We start from the raw sequence: 18,218 nt of genomic DNA, 5'->3' as shown, positions 1-18,218 counted from the left end.
AGAACAGTACTCTGTTCCAGCGCTGTTGCAATTGCAAACTGACTAAACTTTGTACCGTTGTTTTCACTTTGGCAAGAAAATTAAGGCAATTTAATAGGTGCTGTTTTATTTATTTATTTATGTATTTATCTATTATTTTTTGTACGTCTGTTTGTTATCAGTCCACTCTGAATCTGTGAGTGAATTCTACCTGAATAAGAACGAGACAATAGCTCCAAATGAATTTGGAGAAAGTATAAGGAGTCTTCAAATGATGAAAAGGAAGAAGAAGGGAGTTGGCGGTCTGCCTCCTCACACAGATGTGTAGATACATCTGCTGCTCTACTGTGTTTATACTTGTTTTGAAAACTCTCATTGAACCATGCTCCTAATTTGTACATGATCAAAATGAAATGGATTCAAATAAATTATGGAGGAAGAAAAAAAAAGGAAAAGAAAAGGAAATGGTTGAATTAATTTCTGGATGTCTTGTAACTGCATTTTGCTACTGTGTTTTTCTCTTTGTTTTTATGTTCCATGATTGTTTGAATTACGTTTAAGCGCAATGTTTTCATTTTATTTCTATCTTTATTAATGTATTTCCAGACACAGAATTATAGGTTTAGTGACCCAAACTTGTTGAAGTTGCATTGTCATTTTGTACGTGACATGTTGTCGTGTCCGTCCGCTGCCGGCGGGGGGGGGGGCAGTGCAGTGGCGTCAATGTTCGCTCTCCCGCCCGTCACAGTAGAAGAAGAAGCAAAGGCGGCCTTCAGCGAAACAGCGCATCTAGCTAAGTTATTTTAGCTAAAACGAAACATCACTTTCCCTCCTTTTAGATTCCCGACGTACGGTTTAGTTGGAATAAAGATCCATTCATGTAAGTATGTACAGCAGCCACTTGTGGTTCGTTTGTGCGATATCTACCGGGTCTCATCCAGGAGCTAAACATGTACCGCTCGCTATTGTTTGCTCTGGGGAACTAGTTTAACTTGGACATGCCTTTGCTTTGTTAGGTCCAGGCTACTTCCTAGAAACTTGGTCGTGTGGCTGGTTAAGTCCGTGGGTTTCCAGGACCGGAGAAAAACTGTTAAGCTTATTTGTGTGTTGGCAGCGGACGGACTGTGTGGGCTACAAATTGCTAACCTCCGCTAGCAGGTGATGATTACTAACGAGAGAAGTCTCCACGGTGGTCCCCGGCCGCGGGTAACACACGTGCGCTAAAAGGCATGCGTCCATCATCGGACACCCATAAAACTTCAACGATATCTTTTTCCACAGTCAACCCCGTCGTCTTGAAGTAGGCGTGATTGTTAGGCTTCTGAGCACAATACTGTTCCCGGAATAAAGTTAATTTCTGCTTTGCTGACCCAAGAAGGACAGTCTCCCCAGCCGAGGGCTAGCATGTAGTTACCGACATCTTTCTGCCCCATGAATTGATGACTATTTGGGGCTGTAACCCAGATCCTCATGTGATGTAGCAGCTAGTTTTAAAAAAGTGTAAAACAGATTGGCCAGAACTGTTATCGTTACTATTCCTTAGCTATGACAAAGCTTGATTGACAGTTTTAACTCGGCGGTTTTATGCGCTGTGATCGCGATCGTTCACGTCAAAACATGATAAAGAAGTTGGCGACAACGTTATATGCTCCAATGCAAACTACGTGGGCACTCGCGGTGATTGGATTTTATTGGTATCTGGCGAAACACTCAAGTTTGTCAGAAAGTAGCCGCTGATAGAAGCCGAATTATCAGTCATCGAGAACGTGTCCGATAATGGACCTCCCGCCTCCAGGTGCGGAGTTTAAAGTGTTCCCCAAGGCCAGTGAGCACACCCCTTCTCATCCACAGCTTCAGGTGTTTAGTATTCGGTGACACCAACCGGCGAATACATGTTTTGTTGACGCCATTAGCTCTCAAGCTAACCAAAAAAAAAAGGAAAAAAAAGTTAATTTCCGGAACCACACTGCAGTCGTCATTACCGAATGCGGAAGCGGTAATAACTGAGCAGGATGGAGCTCATGAGAACTTTAAGTAATGTAGTAACTGTTGATACTGAGAGAGTGAGCCGCCAGTTAGCCAGCTGGACAACCCGCTGATGGCGACCGGTGACGGGGAATAGGCTGCGTTTCTCTGCCGTCACTGTTTGGGATTGTACCCGTGACTTGTTGTGGTCCCTGCAATCATGTGTACGATCATTTCAGGTGCTGACGTTCGAGTGGATGCTACAACACGCAAACATGTCCGGAGCGTGTCAGGACAGAAGGAGTCGCTGGCAGGAGATCCAGAAGGGCTTGCAGTTCATCCAGTAAGTGTCGCGGTCTGTCACGGGTCAGCCCCGGTCTGTGCCGCAGTTGCAGTGGCAGACACCTGGGTCACAGAGGTAAACGTCCAGTTTCTCTGGAAGATTAGGCCGTGATGTTTGAATACACTTACAGCTGTTCTGACGGTATTTTCAGAATCCTCAAAGAAAGAAGAAAAAAAAAAACCCGTTTCCTATGTTGCAACTTTGCTTTGATTAGGAAACAGAAACGCAGCTTGGGAAACAGGTCAAAAGTGTTTTGTCTTTTTTATCATTCAGCGGATTGAATGTTGTTGTTTTTTTTTTTTTAAATATATATCCAGATGGTTAGAAAAGTCTTTGAGAATTGCGGAAGTACTTTTAAAAACAGTTGTAAGTTTTTTGTTTGTTCTGGTTTTCTCAAACATTGCTGTTTAATCATCTTTTAGAGAAACTGACGGTTACCTCTGTGACTCCAATGTTGTGGCTATTGATTCATGAAAGGCACAAACCGGGGCTAGGTTTAGGTAACTGGTTGGTAATGTGTTGGCATCTCCCTGTCAAAGGGTCCCAGAATAAGTGAAAATTTCACTATGATCTCACTGTGATATTTCAACCTCTAGTAATCAGACTTGTATAAAGTGTAATTATTATTGTGGTCCTATGTTTGACATAGGATCAGAATGAATTGTTATTCGCCTATAATTAATATCGTAAAAATTGTGTGTTTATTAATATTGTAGATGATAACTAAAATATCAGCTGGGGTTTCTTAAGATAAAGAGATTTATCGACTCCAAGTACATGTCTGCTGCTGCTGTCTGTGTCTGCGAGTCCTATTAATGAAAAAGCTTGGTCACCTCGAGAGGCTGCGGTGCAAGAATGACTTGTCATCCTTGCATCAAGTATTGTTGTTAAGATCAGCTGGGTGTCAGTGAGACAGCTGAATACAGGCTTCACTTTAGTTTTGTCTTTAATGTGGGTTATTTTGTTTCCATGCATCAGGTGGATTCGCAGTATGTCCATTTATTGTTTTAGGGCTGTGCCAGGCAACGCAGTTTTGTATTTCATCTAATCTGACAGGGCCCTTTCTCCTTAAAACAAAAGTGATACTAAAAATACTACAATGCCTCTCATTGCTGCGCAGTCAAATTGAAACTTCCGTGACGTCACGACGTGTTAGGTTTTCTAAGACGGATACACAAAATGTAATCCCACTTTAATGACCCATATTAATATAGTAAATACTTAAATGTCATTTAAAATATATCAACCTAAATATTTAGGACTAATAACTGATGCTAGAAATGTATTGGAAAGAGAATTAAAAGTGCTTTAAGATAAGCAAAACATTAATTAGGTTTAGACACTTAGACACATTTGAGAGCTTGTATGTTGCTGGTGTTACCTGTAAGGTAAGGTCCTGTATCCGGATTGCCTTTGTGCTGTTTTCTCCATTAGCTGTAATGAGAAGAGCTCAGCACGCCTCAGTGAAAGTGTGATCGTCTAAAGTAAAACTTAGGACCCTCATGGTCCAGTGTGCAAAAGTGGAAAGAAGACTCAAAAATGCCAGACTGCAGCTGAACTAGAAACCCTCACAACAAAACCGTCGCACTGTGACAATAGCAGAATTTTTCGACATTTAACGGCACATCAAATCAAACCATCGTCCAATCATTGGCGATGTACCAAATGATGTCCCTCTGTCTCAAGTTCAGATCTGTTTGCATAATGAGTCCAAAACAAAGAATACCTTGTATCAGCTGAAGCACTATATACATTAACTGGTAAATGTTAACAATTCAACCAAAACAGTAAAAACCAAAGAAATAGCCAATATAATGAAATTTATTGTTGTGGCAATTTAAATAACTGTCTTACTTAATAGATTTTGATAAATTTGTAGAATAAGATATATAGAATGACCAAATGATTATGTAATTTAGAGTTTTACTTTGTACAGCCAACGCTCTGAAAGGTTGTAACTTGACCTTTTTTTTTTTTGCTTTCAGATCAACTCTTCCATTTCCTGGAAGTCAAGAGCAGTATGAGGTAAGCTATGTAAATTTCATGTGTTTTTTGGCTTTCATTTAGCATCGAGATTTGTACTGTACTGAGGAACATGACATGAAGGAAAACCCTGTGATTTTCGGTTTTCCCAATTGAAGATGCCTTAATAAAGGGACAGGTCAGCTGCACTTTGTATATTTACTTTTTCTTTTTATAATTGATTTGGTTCTTTCTAATTTCCAGGTGTTCATTAAGGACCTCGTCTGGAATCTTTTTGGAGAAGGAAATGACGTGTTTAAAGAGGGGGAATGGACAAAATCCATCGAGATGTACACCGAAGCCTTGAGCATAGCCGAGTACGCTGACTCGGAAGAAATCTGCGTACCAACAGGTTTACTGGAAAAGCTGTATGCAAATCGAGCCGCAGCATACCTAAATGTTGTTCCAGTAAGTAGGTGGTGACCGTCCCACTTGAGTCTCTTTCAGTTTCAGTCAAAAACACTTGGAATTTCCGCTCTTTTTGGTCTTGTGCTTTACATTTGCAAACTGAATAACAAAAATAATTAAATGGAAAAATGGAATTTACAAAAATACAAGAAGCAGTTTTGGGTCTCGTAGAAAAAATTTTTAAATTGAAATTGTGGATCAGTAGAACTTGCCCATGTACTTCACCAAGTCACGTTTGAGGGCCCAGGGTTTCGCACTGGTTGGATTGCTTCTACTGTATAAAATAAATAACCTATGCCAAACCACACAAATAAAATAGTAAGTAGGTTTTTAATAGCGCTGTTCTGTTTTGTACAGCTTTACGGTTCCTCAGTTTCTTAAACATTTCCACAGGTCTGCGTGTGGCCCATTAGGCAATACTAACCACTACCTGGTTTTGTTGTTAATAATGAGTGCATTGAGTTTGTGTCTTTTCAATAATGTCGTTAGCCACCTGCTATTTTCCTGCCATGACAAGGATGTATTATCCTCTTCTCTTCCATACTCTTGACAGAAACAGAAATGTACTATTTATTAATACATCTAAAAATATCCCAGCCATCCTTTTAAAACCAGTTCATGCTGTGTCCACACCTAAAAAGTGACATCAGATGTCTTGAGGGCTTGGAATCTCCCATTGCATCACCTGTCAAGATCCACAGACTTCTTAGCTTGTAGACACATTTGTTGGTCTTCATTTTCAGCACTTGACATCATAGAAAGACCAAAAAGATGATCTTTATAACGGCGTTACTCTCAGAGTTTGCACACTCTTCCTATGAAAGACGATACTGTAGCATATTTGTGTCCACAACTCCCGACATTGACAGACGGTATTATCTATTTCCTGGCCGCGACCAGAATCTTCTAGGGAGTTTCCGCTGGTTGCTTGTGTCCAGCATCTATCTATTCTTTTTAAAGCAAAAAGCGTTGTCGCTCTTGACCGTTTGTTTGTACAGGCGGTTTATGAACTTGTCTCTTTAGACATCGAGTTTAGGGAGGATTGTAATCTGAAATGACTTTCAGTAACCTCATTTTTGACGACATAATGAGATGCTTTTAAATTCCATAAATGTACAATAATTGGTTTATCAACAAAACTACACACTATAATGAGTACGCTCATTTTAGTATAATAAGATTCAATACCATGTGATGCACAGTGAACTGCTTACAAGGTTTACTGGGCTTTCGGAGCTCCAGGACTCCAAAATAATGTCTGACACATTTAATTTACATGTGTCATATCAAAGTAAATTGAGTCAGACCCAATGTTGTCAGCAGTTACAATTGTATACTCTCTTACACTGCTAAATATTTTTGTAGCGGTTAATTCAGTATCTTCTGGGGTCACGTGACCGAGACACTGTTGCCTTGTGTCACGTGTCAGATTCGGAGAATCAGTCGAGAAACTTGTATCCAGTAAAGAGAACTTGCATTTGGGAAGAACAGGTGCTCTCAGAGGAATGTCCAGTCCCTCTTCCCTGTCAGCGTCTGCCTACATAAAGTCATGTTACAGGGGCAGTGACCAAACACTCCGCTGTCGTCAGGGAGGCTACGCACCACACCCACACCTGACTCACTGAACACGTAAACTCATTTTATGATCAAAGAGCAGTTTCTTTGTACTGTGTTCACTACGGCACTGTGGTTAAGTGCAGCTTATCTAACTCTGAGACATATATCTATTTTTTTTTTTCCTTAGGGACTGTATGACCAAGCATTAGAAGACTGTGAAAAGGCTCTCCATTTGAACGAGGGGAACTACAAAGCGCTGTACAGAAAAGCAAAATCCTTGAAGGAGATGGGGAGACATCAAGAGGCCTACGAGACTGTTGCCAAATGCTCTCTAGCAGTACCTCAGGTGAGGTGTAGCATCAGTGTGCTTTTATGTGAATTCATCCCAAATCTGCAGGGAATCCTCTCACCTTGTTTGTCGCAGCAAATTTGACAAAAATTAAGTAAAATTAAAATGCCATCCAGAGGCCGCCTGCAGGCACAGCTAACCCAGTGGAGTCCTGATTACGTTTATAGATCAGCTGTGCATTTAGAGACACTCGACTGCTTGTTTTCTACCTTTTTGAGTATGGATTAAGAAATTTCGGGTAAAACTGATATAGGTCCATCGTTGGTGTAATTGCCAGTCACATTTGATTTGTGTTACAGGTGTCTGCATCAGGTTTGACGCCTTGTTGCTGTTGCAGAGGCCAATCCAGTACAATTTATTACATTTCTATTCATTGTTTATAACCATACACACATTAAAATTAGGAACGTAAGAGTAGCTCTGCTTTAAGAAGTAATAGCCTCACAGCTCCCTCACAGTGCATCACTGTCCGAGTGTTGTATAATACTATATTGAGAGGGGTATCGGTCTGGGTCCATTGTGGCAAGAATGTCTGGACAGGATTTAGACTGTCGCCCTCTCCAGCATGATAAAATGCTGAAGTTAAATTGAGGTTTTCCGTCAAAAACAACTTTGTGGCTGAAATGCAAACTTATCGGATCAGCATTGAATCATCCTAAAGTTTTTTTGTTTTGTTTTTGTTTTTGTTTTTTTTAATGAATGTATACATTAAGATCCCTGCAGGTGAAAAAAATCAATGATACAATAATTTAAGCAAAGGAGAGCCTATCAGAAAAAAAATGTTAAAAATGCAAAATACTCTTAACACAAAACATTTTCTGTTATTTCATAGCATGATAATGTGCACAAAGATTAAAGACGATGACTGTCCAGAGTGTGTCTGAATAATTGCTGTTAATTTGTATCGTTTCCCCAGGATCCCAGTGTCACACAGCTGACTCAGGACCTTGCCAAAATTTTGGGGTTGAAAATCCGTAAAGCTTATGTGAGGAGTAAGGTGTGTGTGTGTGTCTCAGGAACTACTGCATCTCAAACCCTCATGACGCTTCCTAATAAGTTATCCAGCTCTGCATGTTATCGTTATTGTCATTACAAGTTTGGATTTTTTTTTTAACTATCAGATTGACGGCTTTCCAAAATTCAATTCAGTTTTTGCGCATAAACGTAGGGCTGTCCTACTGTGTAATGAACGTAGTCATAATTTAATCAAATTGGGTATTTTTCTCTTTCAACAGCCGGCTTTGAATGTTTTGCGAGGATCAAATTATCAAGATGCATCATGTGACAAGGTAAGCAACATAACTTCTTCCCTTACAGTCTAGAATATGTCTCAATACCCTTCCAAGAAGTTCATTAATCAAATGGATTCGAATTCTTTTATTTTCAGTTTTCCCATGGCTCGTCTTCAGTCGAAGATATAGAAATTGGTAAGCTTAATACTTCATACAACTTTGGTTTGATAATCAAAGCAGGGCAGGACAAAAGTCACTCATCCTTACCCCCCCCCCACCCCCGAATGTGTTTTAGAAGTGCCTCAGTTCACCCCGGATAGCAGTGTTTTGGCTCCAGTCCCGGCTCCCATCCAAGCTCCAGTGGCAGTGCACCTGCCTCTGAATGAAGCAGTGGTGGATGAACTTCCTCCCAACAACAGTATCTCATCGGTGACCCCGTCTGAGCCTCCAGGCTTCGAGTCGGTTCCCTTGCCCGTGTCCGTGCCCTCGTCAGCTACTCTCCCTGCGCTCACATTTGTAAACGGGTGCAGAACTGCTAAGCCTTGCCCGATGCTTGAAAACAGTCAAGATTTTGACGCAGACATCATTGGCGATGACCTAGATGATCTACTGGACCAAGCTGGCCCCGAATCAGGCATGGTTAGTGAACAGATAAGACCCCAGGGTCTCACTGATATGTGAACAGAAGTGTGATTTATTTATTTGTATATTTTTGTCTCTTCGTTCAGGTGATACCCACAGTGAAGGGGCCTCTTCCTTTGCCTACCAGTATTGCCTCGGGCAGTTCCATGTCGAGTCCATTCCTGATGCCATCTCACATCAACCCGTTTCTTCACGGTGGTGCCCAGCAGTGCACCGTGACCCTGCCCCCGCTGTATCACAAGTCAGGGTCAAGTACGTATTTTGGTATTGACACTTTTGACGCCCTGCCCCCACCACTGGACTCCCTGGATAGTCTCTCCATAGCAGACTTTAAAACAGGTATTGTACTTTGTTACCTTTCCTCCTTAGTCATATAGGATTACTTGGTTCTCTTATTATTATTGATAATGCTCAATCAGATTGAATAGGCAGGTTAAGTATTGGTCGGCTGACTTTTTGTTTCCCCTTTTGTTTAACTTTCAGATTATGGACAGAGTCCGTTCATTCCACAAGAAACTCCAATGGGGATGGCTGTGGGTATGCCTGAAGTGAAGGGTCTTCCTGCTGCTGTGGATTTAGCAAAGAACCCCCTAGCTGAAACGCATGAATTCAAACAAGCCTGCTCAATCTGCTATGTCAAAACTGGTGAGGATTTTGTTTTTCTCTTCACCCTTAGGCAAGGGAAGTATTGTTTTGGTGTAATGTTTTTGTTTTTGTTTTTTTTCCTTCATTTTCACATCCACAGGGCCCGGTGTGTTGGATTACACACTTCATACTGAAGAGCATAAATGCAAAAAGGACGCTTTACTCGGCAGAATCAAACATTCGCCGGACAAGACGTGGAAGCTCATTCGGCCCAGACCAACAAAAACCCAATATGTTGGACCTTATTACATTTGCAAAGGTAACATTTATAAATGTGTAAATTGTTTTGCTCAGAAATTGCTGCATTTGCCTTCATAATAAATTATTCAAAGTAACATTGACCATTTTTTAAATATGAAAAATAAAGATTATTAGTAAAAAAAAAAAAAAGTCACTTCATTAGGCTTGTTTGACTGGTAACTGTATGTTGTATTTCTGTATTTGTGTCCGGGACTTTTTACACTTTGCTGCGCTCACAAGTCGTGTCTGGATAAGAGCTAAAACTAAAACATGTTGTTTCAGAGGTGGCTGTCGGAAAAGAGTGCCTGTACCCTGGCCACTGCACATTTGCATACTGCCAGGAAGAAATTGACGTTTGGACCCTGGAGCGAAAAGGGTTTATCTCCAGAGAACTGCTCTTCGATCCTTTTGGACCCAACTCCAACGTCAGGTTGACTGTCCCCAAGATCTTACAGGAGCATCATGGGATATTCATGTTTCTCTGTGGGGTGAGTGTTTTAGTTTATCAATCAAAACTAGAATGGCATGGAGTATGTTGGTGTGCATTTAATATAATTACAGTGGTTTAATGCTGCTGGAACTTGCTGTCAGGGATTCCCATTGGCAGCATTGTTTTTCGTTTCAGTGTGAGGAAATAAAAAATAAAAAAAATACACTTGTCTTATTGTAAATGATTTTTTTTCCCTCAAAGACGGAAAAACGAGATGTTTCTTACGAGAAGCAATCTTCCGCTGTCAAGACGACAGATGATTGTTCCAAATGAGACATATCATTTTTCAGCGCGTAAATAACAAAATTTGGAAAATAAGGCAATTACAAATAAAAAGTAGAATGTGATGAGAGAAATGTGCCTTTTATTGGAGTTTTTTTTTCATTCTATGTAACCGTTTTCTTTTTACAGTACTCATTAGTAGCTGGCAGACTCAGAACAATTATTATGGACTTTTAAGTGGAGACAAGAATAGAAGGATATAATGCACAAACATTGCCTCCCGCATGGTCGTTTTTAATGTGCTAGCTGTGTGCTACTGTGGCAGAGCCTCTGTAGTGACTCATGTTGCAGCGTAGGAGCCCAAGTGACCAATACAGTTCTGTTATTACCATAATAAATTTGCAGTGGTTTAAATTTAATGTGATCCGCAGGTGTGCTTTGACCACAAACCCAGAATAATCAGCAAAACCAACAAAGATGACCCTTCGCTTTGCTCTCATCCAGTGACGAAGCATGACTTTGAGGATCATAAGTAAGTAATTTCATACGTCATGATTCTGAAACCATCATTTGTTGTATTACTTGAAAAAGCATTTACATGACAGTATTTATGAGTAGTACTCTTGAATTTAGGCTTCAAATAATATACTAAAATCAAACAAGACCTTGCGAGGGAGTAAGATTTGGACATTAGAGCAAGATATGATTGTGAGCATTATAGCTCTGTTTGTCTTTTAGGTGCCTGGTCCACATTTTGAAGGAGAATGCAGTCCGCTATTCCAAAATCAGGCCCCTGAGTCCCCAGTGCCAGCTGGATCTTTGTCGCCATGAAGTCCGCTATGGCTGCGTGAGAGAGGACGACTGCTTCTATGCCCACAGCCTCATCGAGCTGAAGGTCTGGATGATGCAGCACGAGCTCGGTAAGACTTCTTCTTAAAATACTCGTGGAAGAGCTGGTTGGCGTTACACCTGAAATGCAGTTCTTCTAAAATGTTTTCTTTCCCACAAGCCAACATGAATACCTTTTGCAGTATTTGTCCCTGCTAAATGTAATATAATTTCATTTTTTTATTTGTGAATTGCCTTTTTTTCTTTTGCATCATATAGGTATCACTCATGAAAGTATTGTCCAAGAGGCAAAGAAGTTTTGGAATGCAACAGCTTCGTTGCAGGGAGTCCAGGTGAGCCATTAGGATTCTGCTCATTGATTTCTCACCTTTTTTGCTTGCTGCTGGCATTTCCTAACTTGTTTGTGTGAGGTTACTTTTAATGAAGTTCACTGGCTTCGACTCCAATTATGGTATTTTTTTTTCACTAGAATTTTATTTAAAGTAAATATAAATTATGTCTATTAAAACTGTATTCAAGGGTAGTCGTGGTATTTCTTTGTCTGCCAAACAAAGATTTCGATTTGATTTTTTTTTCTTTTCCCTGGATTAAGGCTGAGTTGTTGCATGTTTCATCTGTCTGACACTTTCTTTTGTAGCATGACTGATTAAAGTATATAAGCTTTCTGCAGCTTGATTGGGCGATGTGTTGGCTAAGTTTCCTTTAGTTGTTTCACTGTTGCTGTGGCAAAGTTGTGCAAACTACAAAGATTTTTTTTTTAACCCATCCTTAAAATCTCATCAGCAGCTTTCCAATACACAGAGGAGGTTCGGGCCTCCAAATCTGAAGATGATGTTTGTCTGCGGCCAGTGTTGGAGAAACGGCCAACTAAGCGAAGCTGACAAAAACAAGAAGTATTGCTCAGCCAAGGCAAGACACACGTGAGTATTTAGAGGCATTTGTGTGCATGAAAAAGGAACAGTGCAATCCGGTACCTCGTCACTAAGTCGGTTCATGTCTTTCTGTTTCAGGTGGGCAAAAGACAGGCGGGTGGTGCTAGTAAGTTCCCATGAAAGGAAAAAGTGGACAACAGTTAGACCGCTTCCCACCAAAAAGCCCATCCCGTCTCAATTTGAGGTGTGCGCCAAACATTTCTCTACCCTCAAGTTGTTCTTTGTGTCTCTGAAGACAAGTCTCAGCAAATATCACCAAATGTTATTTTTCTTTCTTAGATTTGCATGCATGTGACAGCTGGAAAGAAGTGTCAGTACATTGGGAATTGCACATTTGCTCACAGTGTAGAAGAAAGAGACCTTTGGACCTACATGAAGGAAAACAACAGTGAGTTCTATCAATAAGCTGGGCTCTCTTATTTGGTGGAAGTTAATTAGTATGTGCTTCACATTTTATTTCCTCATTTAGTTCCAGATATGGATCAGCTTTATGAGCAGTGGCTGCAGTCTCAGAAACCTGGCTGGGGTGAGGAGACCTCCAGTAACTCTGTCAGGGAGAACGGCAAACAGATCCACATGCCGACAGACTACGCTGAGGAAGTGGTGAGTTTAAAAGCCCAGCAAATGACACCGTGCTTTTGTCTGGTAATTTATTCCAAGTGTGCGTGTAAACTGCTCCGTGGTTTTTAGTTTATAGTGCATGAACTAAGAGCCTCCGGCTTCATTTTGGTTGCATGTGAAAAAATGCTTTAAATAAGTGAATTTCCTTTCTCAGTTTGCAGGTTTTTTTTTTTTTTTTTTAATCAGTGGAGTCTTCAACTATTACGCTGTCCTGTTACAAAGAGACTCATTAGTAGCAGTTGTGTATTGCTTTTTTGTACTTCATTGTTGATGCACTAAAACCTATTATAGCCTAATGATTAAACTGTGTAATAGAACACAACATTGATAGAATCTTGTTTTAATTGAGTTATCTGCAAAGTTATTAAAACAGCCGTAAAATTGAATGATTAGGAAACAGATGGTAATCAGTCGTTTTGTGTAAATGAGATTGCTCTGTGTTTTTTTTTTTTCACAGGCTGGCAATCACTGTTGGCTTTGTGGTAAAAACTGCAACAGCGAGAAGCAGTGGCAGCAGCATATCACTTCAGAAAAACACAAAGACAGAGTTTTCAACTCTGAGGATGATCAGAACTGCTGGCAGTATCGATTTCCCACGGGCACTTTCAAAGTTTGCGAGAGGTAGGATTATCTGACACACAATATGGGTTGTCTCTGGCTCCCGGTCTGATTCCAGCCGTTTTTAGTGGTTCACATTTGATCTGTTGTTTTGACAGGTTCCACAAAGGCACGTGCACAGAGGATGACTCATGTAAGCTGGCGCACGGGGAGCAGGAGCTAAAAGAGTGGATGGAGCGCAGGGAATTCCTTTTGATGAAACTTGCCAAAGCCAGAAAAGACCATCTTATAGCACCAAATGACAATGACTTTGGAAAATACAGTTTTCTGCTTAAAGACATTAAATAATGGTATGATGACAGCATTCATGCTCACTTGCAAATAATGCAGTATTCAAACAGTCTTGAGTCAGGTGATCCTTGAGGGCCTCTGAGGTGCACAGGAAGACGCCTGATCCCAGCGTGATTTGAAAGAGGGCGTTCGGGACCAGCTCTCTGATTGGTGGCTGGTTTACTCTGACTGGAACTACAGGAGTGTTTTCGCTAACAACAAATACTGAGTTTAAGACACTTGAAGCTTTGCTATGCACCTTTCAGCAGAATATCTGAAAACGGTGATGAAAATAGCATGTGTAAACCTTGACCAGAGACGTGTTGAGATACTTAACAGTTGACCTAAAATTAAAAAAACCAAAAAAAAAAAACAACCAAAAACGAATGTCTTTTCATAAGCAGTTTCTATATGTTAAAGACCTTTTACTTTTCAATAAGTTTTAGGTATGGAATATTAAATGAGCGTTCAGTTGACATAATTTGATTTTAATCCAACATAGGTCATTTTCTATTTATCTAATAGTGTTACCAGTGTAATGGGCACCACACCAAATAAAGCTTTTTTTTTTTTTTTTTTTTTTAAATCTGCGTTTAAACTGCTGTTATTAATTACACATCTCTAACCAGTGGTGGAAGAAGTATTCAGATCTCTGAAGTAGCAATTCCACACTGTGAAAGTACCCAATTACAAGTAAAAGTCCCCCACTGAAAATCTTAAAGGTATGTCCTGTAGGTAGTATTACCAAAATGTACTTAAATTATAAAAAGTAAAGATCCTCTGCCTCCCTGTGACTGGTATTTTGGAATATAATGTCATTATTACTGATGCATTAATGTGTAAGCAGCTTTTAACTTGGCTTTGTTGGAGGTCAAGCTATTTTTTCCCCCCAACTATATTATAGGGTAGTTTATAGCTGGTACATTTTATAAGGTCATGATTTGTACACCAGAAACTACAGCTGTCAAATGACTGTTGTGGAGTAAGAAGTACAATATTTCCCTCTAAAATGTAGCGAGAAAGTTTAAAGTACTATGAAGCTGAGATACAGTACTTGAGTATATGTATTTAGTACTATTCCACCACTGTCACAGGCAGAAATGAACATGGATACTTTTTTTAATTTATTTTTTATTATTTAAATTGTTTCGCTGCAGCAATCAAGAAGAAGCTAAATAATTTATCCCTGAAAACCAGGTTTTGCTAACACAATCCCAATTTGTCACATACATAGATATTTAAACTCAGACTTTAGTAGAGAAAATCTGGATATTTAATATCTAAGAGCCGTCCGGCATCTTATATCTGCTGTAAACGGACACCAAAAGTATAACCTGACAAGAAGTTACCAGAAATTGGTTAATGAGACAAGATGGCCCCATAAGTGTAATTTTCCTTCCCAAGCATCAGCAGATCAATTATTTTTTGTATCACATTTCACTGTCAAAATATACACAAATACAAGTCTGTCTTGTCACAAAGTCTTTGTCACTCTTGAATCCTGCCTCCCAGCCAAGCCCTGACGTCCTGGAGAATCTTCTCTGCCGTCCAGTGAGGTAGTTTTTCCGTTGGTCAACAATCACTCGCAGTATATACACCGCACGGGCACGGCCGCGCTTCTGCATTCAGGCCAGCACCTGCTGCAGGTCCTCCACCTCGAGCTTCCACATCCGTCTGTGGAGCACAGCGAGCTCCGAGAGGTCTGCCATCTTCACCGCGCGGATGACTGGCTCCGGGGATATGGCCTGGATGACACCCATCACCATGACATACTTGCCTGTAGCAGCAGCAGCAGCAGCAGCAGGTGGTCAATTGTTGAGTGACAATAGATTCAAAGAAAGAGGGATGGTGATGGAGAGAAATACAGGGAGATGTGGGTGTTTGTCATTCACGTGCAGTCGTTATTTTCTATGTGGATGCTTTAGGGAAACAATACTCCATCCTCAGGGCTGGCTGCTGTATTTTTTTCATTTATACAAACCACAGATCATGAATTGAATGATCAACAATATACTGAACTGTAGTCTGGTCTCACTACTAAACACTACTATATACACACCATACAGAATTGTCAGCAGTTTAAGATAAGGTGAAAAGACTCCGCTAAAAGATAAAACCCTGCATGTACTGTATTTGTCCACATGCGGTAACGCGTCATATTTTAAAGCTTATGAATTTAGAATTTGGACCCACCCACAAGAGTTAACAGACCGCTCTCAGCAGACGGCTCGGTCTGTCAAACGCAGGCGTAAGCAATAACACTGGCGGTGGCTGCACTCCAGTTAGTTTAACCGGCTCCTGGTTTTGCGCACAGCGGTTTCTCCGGCGTGGCCCACGTGACACTTAAATGGAACAAAGCCATGGTTGGTGTCAACAGTTACACCTGCTATAATTTAAAATATCTGCTGCATGAAAGGTCTATAGCTGCATTTACCAATTTTGCATCATTTCAAATTTACAGTGACTTGATACTACAATGGCGTTTAAGTCACTCACTTTTAATACTGCCCAAGTTTTATTACAGCAGTTTATGTCTAAACTTGAATTCACACCATCAGCCGCTCAACTGACAGAATATCAATTGGCAACTATTTCGATGCCCAACTAACTGTCTTTTTTTTTTCTCCTTCAAGCAAAGATGCCAAACATTTCCTAGTTCCAACTTGTCAATTGTGAGGATTCGCTGCCTCTTTTATCTCATCTTTAACCAAATTTTGTACCATTGTTCCACATAACTGACAATTTAATGGCATCAGTTTCCGAGATTGTGATGAGCTTTTTTTTTTTTTTTTTAAAACAACCCAGTAACACTTTACAGACAAATCGATTAATCAAATAATCAAGAAAGGAATGTGCAGATCAATCCATAATCAATGACTAAAATAATGGTTAGTCGCAGCCCTAATCTAAACCTTTTATGTGTTATTTGTATAAAGCAGGGATGGGTGGATCGATCCCCAGTAAACTGATACTACCAACAGAAACTCTTGTTTTGAGGATGGATACTAGTCTATAGGATCAATACTAGAAACATTAGATCACATCCCGGACACACGAACACTCGATAATTGCATGTCTGCTGCTGCTGCTGTGTGTTAGTGATCACGTCTTTAGTTCAGAGATTTCACATGATGAAGATTTATTTACCATGTTAAAACTTGTGTTCAAACATGTTCCGCATGTGGTTAAGAGAACAGTAAAAAGAAATGGCTCACGGTCGGCGAATTATTTGGTGGCGATTCAAACATATTCAGAAGAAGCCTATTAATAATGTATTTCCGTGACTGATCGTGATATTACATCAGCCGATTTTAACAATACAAAAAGTATCGATCTCTGTACTCATATCGGCGATCCTGGCCCTGGTATTTATTGGTATCGGATCGAAACCGAATTTTGAGGTATCGCCAACACTCGGTGGAAAACTAAGACAAAGGTATCACACACCTGAAACACAACACCTCAAACGGCCTTTATATGATTTTTATCCCGAAACTCATGGATAAGAAACCACCTTCGGCGTAGTTTACTTACCTTGGGACAGACACGGCTTCCCCTTGGGGACGCTGTCGACGCCCTGGACAGCGAACGTCCCCGTTTCATCCATCAGCAGCGCGGTGTTTCGGTCCAGCTGCACCTCCAGCACAGCCCCCTGCATCCACACCAGGGAGACCGGCAGAGAGCGACCCCTGCCCGGTCTGATGACGAAGCCGTCCCCGCCGCCGGCTGTCCCCTGGCTCTCTGCCGTCCTCAGCTGGCCGGACAGCACTTTAACGGGCGGAGGACGGGTTCTTTCTGCGGCCGTTCTCTCCGGTTTGTACATTACCGACTACGGCCGCCGTCACACGATTGTTCACGGCTTGGAAACGTTTGTATTAGTCGTGTCCCGCCAAGCGTGATGCTCAACCGGAAGAGGTGGCAGTGTTTTCCCGGCGGCAGCGACTATCAGTTCCCGCCTGGAATCTTTCAAAGTAAAAGCACCTCAAGCTCTGACTGTCTACCCTTAAATGAAGAGGTGCCCAGGGTACATGGCTGGATTCATCTCCGACTGTATCCACCACCACTGTACATGGTAGTTTCATTATTTCCCAGACTTTGATAACTAATTGTTTGAGTTATTTAATTCGAGGAAAAATCCCCTAAGTTCACTGCTACCAGCTTTTCAGATGTGAATATTTGCTAGTTTCCCACTTTTTTATTATAGTAAACTCAACATCTTTGGGTTTCGACTGTTTGTCAGACACACAAAGCAATGTAAATATGTTAATAGGGGCTTCAAGGAATAATAATGGACATTTTTCACTATTTTCTGAAATGAAAATAATTATTAGTTACAGAATTACAGTTCTCCCACGATGGAATAATATGACCCCGCCTGAGGTTTCCTGTGTGTTAATTATTTGAAACACAGAAGATCAAAGCAATTTTACCAAAAATTAGCTCAATATAAACTAAAAGAATTAAGGTCTAGAATACTAAAGTTAATAGCCAGAGTCTCTATGAGATTGGCCTACGAGATGAAGGACCTGTTATAGATCATTTGTTTTAGAGGAGCAAATTTCTACGACGTTTGCAATGAATCAAATTATGTAGACCCAAATGATATGTAGTGAGCCCGGGGCTTTTTGGCAGTTGACCGCCTTGCCAGAGGACAAATTAGTGTAAAATTCCTTTTTGAGAATAAAATACATGAGTATTTTTGAATAAGTTGTGAATTAAGAACTACACTACCAATTATTAATTTTACAGTAGATCGTCAGGTGGGACCTTTATATAGTTTTTTTTAAATGTTTGACGACAGTTACTTTAGTAGTATCTCTATTGGTAATTTTGC

General features: G+C 40.6%; 2 protein-coding genes across 9 annotated transcripts; one reads left to right on the top strand and one right to left on the bottom strand.

The window, feature by feature from the left end:
* The first annotated feature begins 686 nt into the window (after positions 1-686).
* zc3h7a (zinc finger CCCH-type containing 7A) lies at positions 687-13,951 on the top strand. 8 transcript variants are annotated; one of them, XM_040121437.1, is made up of 22 exons: positions 687-859; positions 2,184-2,287; positions 4,273-4,312; positions 4,514-4,717; positions 6,462-6,620; positions 7,540-7,620; positions 7,859-7,912; positions 8,011-8,050; positions 8,151-8,494; positions 8,584-8,836; positions 8,981-9,142; positions 9,243-9,401; positions 9,665-9,870; positions 10,526-10,626; positions 10,833-11,014; positions 11,202-11,275; positions 11,727-11,863; positions 11,954-12,059; positions 12,155-12,263; positions 12,345-12,478; positions 12,954-13,117; positions 13,213-13,951. In XM_040121437.1, the coding sequence occupies exons 2-22, from the start codon at positions 2,202-2,204 to the stop codon at positions 13,400-13,402; spliced, it is 2,985 nt and encodes a 994-aa protein (XP_039977371.1). In that variant the 5' UTR covers positions 687-859; positions 2,184-2,201; the 3' UTR covers positions 13,403-13,951. The 8 variants fall into 8 exon arrangements, with proteins under 8 accessions (XP_039977371.1, XP_039977379.1, XP_039977419.1 ...); XM_040121445.1 differs by lacking the exon at positions 687-859 and adding an exon at positions 912-1,137; XM_040121485.1 differs by lacking the exon at positions 687-859 and adding an exon at positions 1,167-1,185.
* A 167-nt stretch (positions 13,952-14,118) lies between these two features.
* On the bottom strand, positions 14,119-17,350 carry rmi2 (RecQ mediated genome instability 2). The gene is made up of 2 exons (XM_040121496.1): positions 16,919-17,350; positions 14,119-15,161 (listed from the first exon to the last, which is right to left on the bottom strand). The coding sequence occupies exons 1-2, from the start codon at positions 17,205-17,207 to the stop codon at positions 15,010-15,012; spliced, it is 441 nt and encodes a 146-aa protein (XP_039977430.1). The 5' UTR covers positions 17,208-17,350; the 3' UTR covers positions 14,119-15,009.
* Positions 17,351-18,218: the final 868 nt, after the last annotated feature.

This window comes from Xiphias gladius, chromosome 3 (genome assembly GCF_016859285.1).
Source record: "Xiphias gladius isolate SHS-SW01 ecotype Sanya breed wild chromosome 3, ASM1685928v1, whole genome shotgun sequence".
Classification (NCBI taxonomy): Eukaryota; Metazoa; Chordata; class Actinopteri; order Istiophoriformes; family Xiphiidae; genus Xiphias; species Xiphias gladius.
Note: the sequence above shows the minus strand (reverse complement) of the source record. Positions and strands in the feature narration are given on the sequence as shown.

Excerpts from the sequence above, each read along its gene's own strand:
- zc3h7a (XM_040121417.1), top strand. The coding sequence starts at position 1,756 with ATGGACCTCCCGCCTCCAGGTGCGGAGTTTAAAGTGTTCCCCAAGGCC. Across the intron at positions 7,621-7,858 it reads AAGCTTATGTGAGGAGTAAG|CCGGCTTTGAATGTTTTGCG; the intron begins GTGTGTGTGTGT and ends CTCTTTCAACAG. Across the intron at positions 8,837-8,980 it reads CATAGCAGACTTTAAAACAG|ATTATGGACAGAGTCCGTTC; the intron begins GTATTGTACTTT and ends TTTAACTTTCAG.
- rmi2 (XM_040121496.1), bottom strand. The coding sequence starts at position 17,207 with ATGTACAAACCGGAGAGAACGGCCGCAGAAAGAACCCGTCCTCCGCCC. Across the intron at positions 15,162-16,918 it reads GAAGCCGTGTCTGTCCCAAG|GCAAGTATGTCATGGTGATG; the intron begins GTAAGTAAACTA and ends CTGCTGCTACAG.